The following is a 12,980-nucleotide window of genomic DNA, read 5'->3' on the forward strand; positions in this document are numbered from 1 at the left end:
TCGACTTTCTAACTGGATCCTACTTCACTTACCATCACGTTCAGTGGGTCACCCTGCCATGCCCATAAAAAACTGAGGGTTGATGGCAAACATGCACAATGGCGAAGATCTTGCCGAGTCGGACTCTGGCTATATTCTGATCCATACTTGCTTATTCCATTATTACTTTTAGCATACCAAAAGCACAAGATTAAATTTATTTACGGACTAAGTCATAGATAGATTACGGATCATTTATGTAAAAAATCAACCTTATCGTCATAGTTTAGGTGTCAAGGTGCTGTGAAACCATTTAATTTTTGTTCATGAAACTTACACAATAATAATTAAAAACAGTAATAAATTAAACAGTGTATTTAATGCTCATTTCTTCTTTAATTAAATTGTATACGACAACATAATATTCTTATCGTAATGTCTTATCTAACTTAAGTGCAAAAAATATATAATTAAATTTTGTTTTACAGTCTTGCAATTAGAATAAAAGCTACCTAAATATAACAAAGAAGATAATTGCCATAAAAAATTAAAAACAATCTAGACTAAGATGTTACGTCATTGTCGCACGAAAAAAATACGAATCTTTGGTTGTATTTTATGTTTAATGTACTTTGCATTCACGTGCTACGCAGTTTTTATATCACAATAAATTTAAAACAAAAGCTAAAGAAGTAAAAGCACTTTATACACATTTGCAATTTATAAATCCAAAGGATGAGTTGGCTTTTAAGTCGGTAGATACAAAATCACATAACAACGAGCGGAATACAAAGGAAAGAATTAATTGCGCACATTTAAGAGAAAATATACAAAATGTATGTTTTAAAATATCTCATTACGTTATAAAACCAATAATTAATCAAGAGATTTATGCATCATTACAGTTGACAACAGTTTAAACTTAAAATTGTAGAATAGGTGACATAACTACATACTTGTTTACAAACATCAAAGATATAGCGGATCTAATTTCATAATTGCAACAATTCCAGTCCAACCCTTAGTGGATAATATAACACATAAACGAAATTTTCAATATCGACACGTTTGCTACCAGGGTAATTTACCAAGCACAGTGTAGCTAAAAAAATCCAGTACTTATACTTATTTCAAACATAACAGTATCCATTAGCGCCACAGTTTGTTCCGATATTGAGATGGAAGTAGACATTGATTTTTCGCCACTAGGGGTGGTTCTCAAATCTGATCAGACTAATATTGTTGAACCAAGGAAAGTAATCACATCTTCCGCAAGCTATTTTTACTGTGAATAGTCAAGGTATGGTGGCTTCTGCAAAGTTTGCAGGACTCGCGACCATGTATATATAATTATTGATATGTTCCCACTAGTGTAAACACATCAATTTAAAAGTTCTTGCACAATATATTGCTGAGAGAACTTGCTTGTCTAAACTTAGCTCAATAAGTAAATTAGTTAAGATGTATAGCGTTGTCTGTAGTGCCACAAATTGATACCAAAAATTGGAGTCTCCAAATTGCAAGGATTACCTGCCTAAGAACCGGCTGTGAAGATAAAATCAATCTTTATACCTCTACCTATCATCTTTATAAATACCCTGATAGGAAATATGCCAATACGAATTACAAGATACTTAGTAAAATGAAATATCTGGCGAAATCAGTCTTGGAAAGTATGTGAAGAAATCCATTAAAGACAAAAACTGCTATCATATCCAAGCAACACTTTCTCGATTTAATTCTCTATATATCTAATCACAATCACTACATATTTCTTATGTTCGATGTAATATTGTAATATTATTATATTTGGAACCCCTTGCAGTTGAGTAATTTGTAAAATAGTGAAGAGTTAGCTGTAAAAATAATGTCATATCATGTATAAATTGTATATATTATACTTTATATTTTACTAACCTGGGTATATGTGACCCATATAGTTCTTTTTACAAACATTTCAACATCAAAGGGTTGTAATCAAGCACGGATAATTATAGAGAATAATTTACAAAAATATACCTAAATACCATTTTTCTCACTTATAAATCACTGTTTGCTATCTGTATTCCTTAGGTATTTAGTTAACCTTGAATCATGCGCGATCGTTCTATGCCAACTTCTTTCATATTTTGTATGAAACTTGTTCTATTATTTTTCGTAAAATACTGAATGATGGCATTCAAAGACAACGCGCTTGATACAGCCAATTATTACCGACGCTTATTGTAAGTTAACAATCGAACTACGAATCAACTTTTAGGTACATATTGTATCTATACTTTGCGACAATTCAGCACCACATTTTGTACCAAGCTGTAATGGCAGTGACGTTACGACTATGGACGAATTATGCATCTATTTATTAACATACAAATAAACTATTTATTGCATTTTTTCCTGACTTATACATATCAACGATAGTAGTTCACAACGAAATGGTCACTTATTGTATAAACTATTAAAAATACACGATCTGGTAACACTTTTAAGTGTTGCTATAAAACGAGTCTAATGTTGCGTGAAAGCTAAATAAGACCTTATTACGCAATAATAAAATACTTTTTCTTGTAAATGAAATTATTTTGAAACTGTATAGAAAGCATATTGCTCTAGCACCTTGTCTAATTATGAGGATGATTTAAATAAAATTGTTCGATGAAAGTCAGTGTTGGCCATCAAAAGCTGTCTCAGTTCTGTAAACCTTTTTCTTGATTGCCGTTGCAATTTTCATGGGGATCATATAAGCGAACCCATAGCTTTAGTTATTATAACGGCTCTGATGGAAGAGGCAGAGAGAAAGGAGAATATAGAGATATAGTCAAATTTATAGGTCCTGTTGCTATAGGAATAAGGAGTATATTTCAATTTGACTCATTAGCTGTCAATAACTCCCGAATACTTGAATGTACATACCGCTATAGGGCCGAAAGCACCAGCTGCCCAGTAAGGTCATCAAGTGTTTCAGATACACAATCGCTTATATTTCTATATTATGTCATAATTGACTCAAACCATTTTACGTAAAATCCTGGCTATTGAAATTTTAATACGTATTTCAGTATCCATAAATCAATATTTTTATTTCGTAATGATAATGCAAAATATAGATCCTGAAAATCGCTAAAAAGGCAACAGCAAAATGTTAAGTAGAAAATATAATTTGCTATGTACATAAATATTTAAGTCGATTGCGTATCCGAATACTTTTATATTCTATACAATCCACACGCGGAGTTGTACCCCGCCTCATAAAATAGTCGGAATCTCGCACACAACATATTATACTATACAAATTCTCAAACATCAGCTAATATAATCTTTATAAAAATACAAATCAAACGTTATATTATATTATGTACGCTAGTATAAGACACTTGATATTTAAATCAATTAAGGGAATAAAAGAGGAGATATTTACAGAGATCTCTTATGCGGAACGTATGGGTTTTACTTGTTTATTTATATTATCAGAGGCGGCCCTAGGAGAAAGCGAACCGAGTAACCGCGCGGGGCCTCGCGCGGTGCTTGGAGGACCTTTTTTCTTGCTCCGCCCTGAACCCCGAGTGTTTTTTTTGTTTTTTCCTGGGGCCTCGCATCGTTTAAGGCCGCCACTGCATGTTATAGTTGCGAGAATAAGGCCAAGCCTCAAAATGGCGTCCCGAAGAAATTATTTAAAATAGTCAAAGTAAATTGATAAAATAAACAAGTGAAAACCACACTTTAATATCCTATCTATAATACACGTACACATCTAACTTTTTACAAATGATACGTTCGTCTATCCGTCAAAATGTACTGCAATATCAAAATATGAACACTTTTACAATTCGTATGTTCATCATATGTCTGTTGTATAGCAATTATCGATTTGCTCGAACCAAATCGTTACTCCATTGGCTCATCAAAAATAATTAATTCTCAGTTTATTTTTATTATCGACTAGAAAATTCTATAAATTAATAATAGGTTAATGTAAAATAATTTCTAGCGTACTCATAAAATTATTTTTTTGCTACAGTAATTTCTTTGCCTAAAGATTTCCTATTTTCGAATTTTTGTTGTAGGCTGGCAACATTAGACGGTTTTGATGTCAGCTTCGTTGCGTTGGGTTTGGTGGTTGATTCAGTTTTATTCACTATGGCCGTGGGTTTCGGCACGACCTTGGGTTTATTCTTATTTAAATTGTCCGCTATCGCCTTAACATTAGAATCTACTTTAGAATTGGCACGATTTATGGTCGGATTTTTATCTATTTGTTTGTTCATATTTGTGGATGAATTCACAGGTTTTAACGGCGGTGTTGTTTTAGTGGTAGGTTTTTTTTCGACGGTAGGCGCCGGTCTCAGCGGCGGTCGGTTGTCGTTTGCTTTAGCGGTCACGGACGGCTTAACAGCTACTTTGGGCGTTTCGTTAGTTATTTTATTATTATTTATTACGTCTGGAGCCTTGATATTCTTTGTGTCGGGCACCGTACAGCTTGACACAACGTCAGGACTGTTCGATATCGCTCTCGCCGTCAAATTGATATTTTTAACGTTATTTTTCGGCGACGGCGGAACATTTCGAAACGTACTTGTGTTTTTAAGCCCCGGCGGCGTCACTTGTCTCGAAAACGTTGGTATTTTCGAATTAGGACCCTTCAACGTGGGCGATGGTGGGGATTTTTCGCTTTCTTTCGTCTCTTCTTCATCCTTTTTCATATACGTCGGTACATTGACAGCGGAGGGGTGCAAATATCCGCTGCTCGTCGTCGAAGCGTTCGACTTTGCTCCTGAGTTACTGTAAATGCTCTCCGCCCGATAGTGATCGGAGTTCATATACGTGCTGTCCCTGTTTCTCTCCTCCCTTTCCCGTCGTTCCTTCTCCTTCTTTCTGGCCAGTGTCGATGTAGAATATATAGAATCAAAGTTACGATTTTGTATTTCGTTAACAATCTCACCAAGCAAGCCCATGCTTTCCGAACTGCCTGAGTTGGTGGTGACGGCCTTAGGGGCAATGTAACCTTCTGGGGGAGGCTGTGGGGCAGTTTTTGTGGGAATCGGAACACTAGGCAATGGTTTAGAATGTTTAATTGGACTCTCCTCGATAGTAGCATAGATATTATCAGTGGATTCTTCGTTAATGTCGGCGAGAGGTGCTTGCTTCTCCTCTATGCAGTCGACATAGTCTGCAGATTTTGTGTCGTTAGACTTTTGATGAGCTTGGCTTGGGTGATTCAACTCATTAGGTTGGTTCGGCAGAGGCGGTGGTGGGGCAGTCGGCCTGCCTACAATAGAGACAGGTCTTGTAGTCCCCGGAGCCTGCCTCACAGATCCGAAACTTTGAATAGCCGGCTTCTGACCAACGGGCGCTCTCATACTTTGCGCGCGGTTCACAAAAGCCTTAGAATCGTCACCATCTTCAGAATCCGACACAACAGGCACAGTATTAACCGGTAATTCAATCTCTTTTTGTAAAATGGGATTAGATATTTGTAAGTTGCGAAGTGCTACCTTGTCAGACTTCGCAATCTTCACTTGATTGTTAGAGTTTTTGGGCAGCGAGTGACTCCTTTCAACCGAGTTCCTCTCTTTTTCTTTTGGCTTGTCCTGCTTCAAGAACGAAGCTATGCGATTCAGCGAGATGCCCTCTTTAACTTTTTTTGGCTCTTCGGGCAATGGTTTCTGAGGCACACTGCTTGCCGAGTGCATGCTGACAGGACGTTTCGGGAAATTTGGCGACGCGACTGGAACAGTGGGGGCCGCTCTTATAGGACCCAGAGTTTTTGACCCCTGTAAGGGTGATATCAGTTCCTTTGCTGTGCACGTGGACGCTTCGAGTATAGGACTTGATATGACCGGTCTGGGCGGTGGATTGGCAGTTTGCGTGACGTCTTCTGCCTTCTCGCTGGTCATCAAGGCCTTGATGCGGTTCTGCACGGTGCTGTTGGTGCGCTTGACGGCAGGGCTGGTGGTAGGGCTTGTGGTGCTGGTGGTGTCGGGCACCACTGGCAGCGGTGGCGCACTCCGCAGCACCGGCTTCAGTACCACCTGGTTCACTACCACACTCTGGCTGTTACTGCTGCTCCTGTGGACTGGAGTGATCTTCGCACTCTTTTTCGATTCTGGCGCAGTTTTGATTGGTTTTTCCTCTTCCCCTGGGTTTTTGTCGATGGGCGTGAGAGAGAACCCCTTGAAGTTGCCGAAGAAGTTGACTGAAGGGTTGATGTTACCTGAAGGGCTGCGGTCGGAGTCGCTTCGCAGGAGGCTGGAGCTCATGTCATCAGGGTTGGAGAGCGTGTGGACGACCGGCTGAGCGTTATTTTGCCCGTTGTTTTGGAACGACGCGGCAAATTTACTGGCGCTGCGTGACAGACGATGTTGCAGACTCGCCTTCTTTGGCGATTGGACTCTGTAAGTATTTTGATATGTCAATTAAATGGTAATAATTAAGAGGATATTACAACAAAATTGACCCGTCGGCAATTTTCGAATACTGTCTCTAAAACACATAATATTTTAGGCACGTAGAAGGTTATAAAACCAAACTGACAATATTTCCTACTGCCGACGATACTTTGAAAATATGAAAATTGCCGAGAGGCCAATTTCACTATTCACTATATTATATAACATGCTTAATATCACATTGTTCTTTAATAATGGAGTTCCTATAAAATTTCAATTTTATATGATAGAAAATAAAACGAATATTTCCACATTAGTCCATGCAAAACCCATTTAATCCATGCAAGTCGAAAACAGTTAAATGAAGTAGTTATAGTAAGTGTTAGTTGGAAGCATAGAGCATGCAGGTTAAATGTTATCACTAGCGTATACCGTATGCAAACCACTCACCATTGCCGTGCCAGCCAACATCTACAATGAACTAAACGGTGATGGGTGAAATATTGCCAAAGTATAACGAATTTTAAAATTCTTTGTATTATTTTTCTTATAAAAAGTCTATTAGTTCTTCTATATTATGTTGATCGTAATTCCATTTTACGATGTATATTCTATTTCAATAATATAATTTTACGTTTCACTGTTACTTATTGGTAGAGTTGTCGCGAAAATTTTTGTTTGGTCTGAAGTTGCCGTTAGTGGTTCTTATGCATGCGTACTCTGTCCGTATAAACACGCTTCTGGCGACAACTTTAGGACGAACTAAAAGTCTGATAATAGTTATACCAGATACATTCAATGAAAATAATGAAAAAAAGGTTAAAAAAAATAATCTTGTCTATATAACAAGGTGATGCTATTGGCAATATTTTATATGTAAATGAGGAAAGCCAAATAAAGAATCTACGAAAAATAATCATTTATTAATATATTAAAACATATCATCTAAACTAAAAGTAAAACTAACTACAAAATTAGTGCAAAGTAAGAAGAATAACGTTCATAAATTGCGTTCAATGTTTGATTAGATATGTGGCAATGTACAGGGTGGTTGGCTAATGGACAAAATTAACAATTACGATTACACAATGTAATTGGTATTACAACTAGAAATGAGTCAGAAAAGTAATCCCAAAATTCAATTAACAATTAAAATTACATTTAGTAATTTGTAATTGAATAACAATTACTTTTTTGCAATGCTAATAATCGATTGCTTTTTTATTACGATTACTTTTGTTTACCATGTGTATATTTTAAAAATTTGAAATATAACAAGAAATTATACACAAAGAACATAGCAGTCGGTAAACCACTCACCCTGTATAATATTTTACTTTTAGCACAAATCTTTTGATACAAAATTGTTTTTTATTTTCCCATTTTGTTAGCAGTTAAACAATTAGTATCATCGACACCCAAAATGTTTATCCAATGATTGGTTATGTGGTTGTAGACGTAATTTATGAACATTTTAATATAAAGTGCTATTCTTATGTATAAGTAGAGAACAATTAAAATAATTATATAAAGAAAATTAAGCCTTTGATAAAAATGATCACAGAAATGTGTAAGTACGTTATAAAGTAATGGTAACGATAAATCTCATTACCAATGCGGAGATCCAAAACTTAAAGCTCCTTTTTATTTTATTCGATACATTTGTGACACATATGTTTCAAATTAAATCTAATTTACTAAAGTGAATTAAGTTATATTAAAACACATGCTATACTTTAACACTGCATTCCAGTATTTCACTAAAAATAATAAACAGATATTTTGCTTTAAATAAAAATCACTAATTGATTTTGTGACGTATAATGACGTCAGAAATTGGAAATGACTACGTAATTTTTTGGATTGAGCATTTAAGAATATCATCACATGTTTTATCGCCACCCAAACGGACCCAAGCGTTTATTTCTTAATCCCATGCACTTTAACACCGTCTCTCAACTTGTCAGAATAAGGCCCATTTTTGCCGATTTTGTACAAACTACTTTTCTGACCATTGGCCACCATTTCGTTAGTTGTAGACGCTAGGCCTTGTTTTATTATCACTTTAGGTTTAGGCAATGGCACCGGTGCTTTAGGTTTTACATCCGACACGTCGCCACTTGCTATTTGAATATCGTCCTTATTGATTTTACGTGACGGTTTCTTTAATGGTTTCTTAGTATTTTTGCTATCAAGATTAAGTATATTGTAAGGTAGAGGTGTTTTTGAATTCTCCTCGAGTACTATTTCACATGTTTTTGTATTGGGTTCCTTATTGTCACTGGTGATCGTGTCTTTGCGTTTGAAACTTAGTAATTGACGTAAAGAGCTAGTGCTTTTTTGAAACCTACTGAATTTGTTAGAGAAATATTCTTTGTCTGAAGTGCCTTTACAACAGTTGCAAAGGAGGAAGTTTACGTACGATTTCCTTGGTTTCTTCCACCAGAACAACACGTTGTGCCTGGAGTAGTAGATGAGGAACATGATGAGCAGGATCGACGGTATGATCCCCAGGAATATCACGTACATCGCCACCATGAAGTTGCGTTGAACTGTAACAAATGGGAATGATTAGTATTCAGATATGAAAACATAACTTTAAGATGTTCGTATAATATTATAAATTACAAACAAAGAATTAACTAATTGGTACACCTCTACATCAACACTAGAATTAGACATATTTGTGTACGGATTCAATGTAAAATCAAATTAAAAACCCTAATAATAAGGTACTTACTGGTAGGATCGGTGGCTGGACCAGAGTCATATGACCCACCAACACCTGGTAAAGCGCATAGCGGTGGAGCGAAACCATCTTCGCAGTGACAGTGACCTGTTGAGATAGTTATATGTCAATATCGTATGTTTTAGAGGGATAACGGTTTCAATTTTTTTTATGGAGTTTGGACGAGGAACAAGTGAACAAGTGTCGCTTGTGACTAAATAGTCAACTTTAATTTAGCTGCAGTACATATAGGTCGATTATGTAAAGCTGGCTTGTACAACACCGCCTGATACCGCTTATCGAATGTAAGGTGTGGAACCGATCATAGTGGCACATATAAGTGTCGCGTTTTACGAACACCCTATGTTTACCCGATTTCAAGTATCATTGTGGCGACTAGCGAGAGATAGTTATATCACGTCAGTCGATATTATCTAAACCCTACTCCACTTACAATCAGATGCAGTGGGATCACTTTAAAAAAAGTTAGAATAACCTTTAGAATTGCAGACGCCGTGTCCAGAACAGTTCGAGGGGCACACGGAGGATTCCTCCTCGGCTATCGCGTCCATCACAGCCTTTACCGGAACGCATCTTTGTTTATAACACATCTGCAAACATAATAAACTATAGATAGAAACATAGATGGATAACTCATTATTGCACAGAATTATATAACCTATTAATATTGTGATAATTTGTAAACATGTTAACAAATGAACCATAACCCCCTAACAGCCGTAAGACGTGATAACACGTCGAAGTTTATTTGGACGTCATTATACGTCACCATGAGGAATTATCAAAATAAACCGTACCTTATCGGTTCCACATTTAGCGCCGTCGGGAACGAAGCCCGGGTCCACGTCGCCCAGGCCCAAGTCAATCATCGCTGTACGGCATGGTATTATTGTGCCTGCGCAAAAAATTTAAATTACAGTAAGGAAATAATATTATTTTTTTACATTAATCTCAGCACTATTATCTTACAAGTAAATTAAAGTATACTTTAATCATATAGCGCGAGTTAGTAAATAAAATAGAAGTCTTAATCGTATTGTTATGGCAGACCACAGACGAGGTTCAAGGATGCAGTTAGGCACAATAGAGGATCAGATTTTCGAAGACGACACTCAGAATTGTGCGAATGGATATGTAAAATAAGGGCAGTTCACCCCACCACCACGCATTTTGGCAGAGAGACTGACTTATACCAGTATAATTCGTAATAGTTCTAATAGTGTCATTAGAGAGACTTTAAACAGCGATATAAAACCCAAGCAGGAATATTATTCATTATAATATCATGCACAAACTGGTCTAATTGAAATAGAACATACCATTATTGTTGATGAAAATAGCGGAGAGCACGGCGACGGTCTCCATGCCGAACTCAAGCCGCTCGTTGAGATGCCTGCACTGCAGCAAGCCGCATCTCGCGTCAGCCTCTGAACACGGCTCGTATCTCTGGTTCAGACGATCGTAGCCGCAGTTACCGTTCCTGTAACACATATCCAATGAAATATGTCGTCAAACTACAAATGGGGCTTGTAAAACGTGTTCCTGGCATTGCTGACGTCCATGGGCGTCGCTGACCACTTACCATCAGGAATGTTGTAAGCTCGTTATTTTTTCAACCTAAAATCGAAGTATGATGGTAGGGACTATCCCGTCCTCATACGCCCACTAACACTACTGTGAGCCCGGATCAGCAGTGTCAAACATTTTATGTCACTGACCGGTCGAGCTCGGCGAGACTCTTAGAATATGCTTAGAATGTAATGTACTAACTTGGTGCCCTTGAGGTTGTAGATGGAGTAGCACTTGGGATGGCTGTTCTCGCCGGTGGAGCCCCACAGCAGGCGGCACTGGTCCGTGTGCGAGCGACACGACCCGCGCACGCAGTACGCCTGGAGACGTCACACGCAGTTAGGATATATATCAGAACATTAATCGACGTTTATATTAGCAATGAAATTTATAGAAGCCAACTCTCAAGCAATTACTACCGCGTAAACAATCACCGCATTCTGAATTAAAATTTTTTGGAGCTTGGAGGAAATGCGGCAAGTAACTTGTGTCTAGAACTCGTACAATATTCCCGTTTATGTAAACGCATGTGGAAGTTCTTGAGCAAAACATTGCTGCGAGAAAGTTCTCATTCGGTTTATATCGTCCGAAAATTATAAACGACCTCGACCGAAAGCTCCGAAGTGATTGCAGAAATAGACCAACGAGAGAAAGACCGAACGCAACGCAAATATTACTTATTTTGATTGTTTTTTTTTTCAGTATCAATCTGGATAAAGCTCTCTGAATTTCGACTTTAATTTGATACGTCATAAATCCATATCAGTCCCCTGAACATCGCATCACAAGTCACGACTTCCAGACGTACTATTCTTAACGTGATTATACGTCAAAGTTCGTACCTCGTTGTGTTTGGTGCCGCAGGGCGTGGAGTCCATCTTGAACACGTCGTCGGGACAAAACTCCGAGTGTCCCGTGCAGTACTCGGGCAGGTCGCACTCGCGGTCCGCGGAGCGACACTCCGTGCCCGCTGACTTCGGACGACAAGTCTGTTGGACAATGCATTAATGATTAATTATGTTGGTTTATTTTGCTTAATTTTGTGGTAGGATATCTAGTAGAAATATTTTCTTAGATTTTGTTACACATTTTATATTGGTATTCATTGCGACTGACCATAAAAGATACATAATTCAGAATATTTTGTAATTGCCTTTCATAGCATGGCGTTTTGTGCCGCTGTAGCGCACTGGTATTAAATGATAAATCTGTAACTACCCTGATGTTAATCGGAATCTTTTGGGAATATTCCGGACAATTCCGTATAATGTGTTAAACAAGGCCATTTTGACATGTTTAACAGTGTAGGAAATATATTAAAAACAAAATGTTATTGGTGTTTCGGTGCCGTTAGTTATACTACAGTGTGATCGCAGGGTTGGGTAAAGTGATATTGGGTTTTCATACTCAGTATCAGCCCAGAGTCTATAAATTATGCCTGGTATTGGAACAGGTGCACCCGCTATTACACCGTGGGGTGAAACACGCATCGCGAAAAGTGGCTGCTGGTTACGCTTCTGCCTATGTCATCTCGGATAAAAAATGTGTGCGTGCGTGCGTGCGTGTGTGTGTGTGTGCGTGCGTGCGGGCGTGCGGGCGTGCGCGCGCGCGCGTGTGTGTGTGTGTGTGTGTGTGTGTGTGTGTGTGTGTGTGTGTGTGTGTGTGTGTGTGTGTGTGTGTGTGTGTGTGTGTGTGTGTGTGTGTGTGTGTGTGTGTGTGTGTGTTTGTGTGTGTGTGTGTGTGTGTGTCTGTGTGTGTGTCTGTGCGTGTCTCTCTCTGTGTGTGTGTGTGTGTCTGTGTGTGTTTGAATAGATAGTGTTGTAACCTGCAGGTCGCAGCAGGTGCCGGCGCCGCAGGTGGCGTTGTGCCGCAGCATGCAGGTGTCGGGGTGGCAGCAGGCGGCGCAGCGCCCCCCCTCCCCGCCGCCCACCACGCCGCCCGCGCCGCGCACGGGGCGCCCGCAGTCGCACTGCTCGCCCGGCTCCACCAGGCCGTTCCCACACGTCGGGGACCCGAACACGCGGGTCGGCTTGTTGCTGCAACCACACGCACATCTCAATACAGTCGTGCATCCCATCTCGACACCCATGCACGGGAAACACACAGTTCAGTGTGTATACCTCATGGTTGTAACCACAGTCTACACGTTAAGGCTTATGAGCTCGCGAACATTTCCTGGGCTTCTCCCCTCTGCCCATGCTAAGAGAGTTCTTGTTCCTACCCCCACACTTCACTTCCCCAAATATCCCCTCTCAACGGTCCCCCAGGTCCGTGCAGTCGCCAAGCTGGGGGATTCC

At 38.9% G+C, this 12,980-nt stretch overlaps 1 protein-coding gene across 1 annotated transcript in view; it reads right to left on the reverse strand.

Annotated features, from left to right (window-relative positions):
• Positions 1-339: 339 nt before the first annotated feature.
• The window catches only part of LOC115444279 (disintegrin and metalloproteinase domain-containing protein 19), an 87,569-nt gene continuing 74,928 nt past the window's right edge, over positions 340-12,980 (reverse strand). The window contains exons 9-17 of the mRNA XM_030170001.2: positions 12,509-12,719; positions 11,526-11,672; positions 10,885-11,003; positions 10,434-10,594; positions 9,912-10,009; positions 9,590-9,704; positions 9,106-9,201; positions 8,788-8,917; positions 340-6,369 (exon numbers count right to left, since the gene is read on the reverse strand). Of these exons, the coding sequence (XP_030025861.1) occupies positions 3,981-6,369; positions 8,788-8,917; positions 9,106-9,201; positions 9,590-9,704; positions 9,912-10,009; positions 10,434-10,594; positions 10,885-11,003; positions 11,526-11,672; positions 12,509-12,719 (3,466 nt within the window). The 3' untranslated portion in view covers positions 340-3,980. The remainder of the gene's footprint in view (positions 6,370-8,787; positions 8,918-9,105; positions 9,202-9,589; positions 9,705-9,911; positions 10,010-10,433; positions 10,595-10,884; positions 11,004-11,525; positions 11,673-12,508; positions 12,720-12,980) is intronic.

Source organism: Manduca sexta, chromosome 18 (assembly GCF_014839805.1).
Source record: "Manduca sexta isolate Smith_Timp_Sample1 chromosome 18, JHU_Msex_v1.0, whole genome shotgun sequence".
Classification (NCBI taxonomy): Eukaryota; Metazoa; Arthropoda; class Insecta; order Lepidoptera; family Sphingidae; genus Manduca; species Manduca sexta.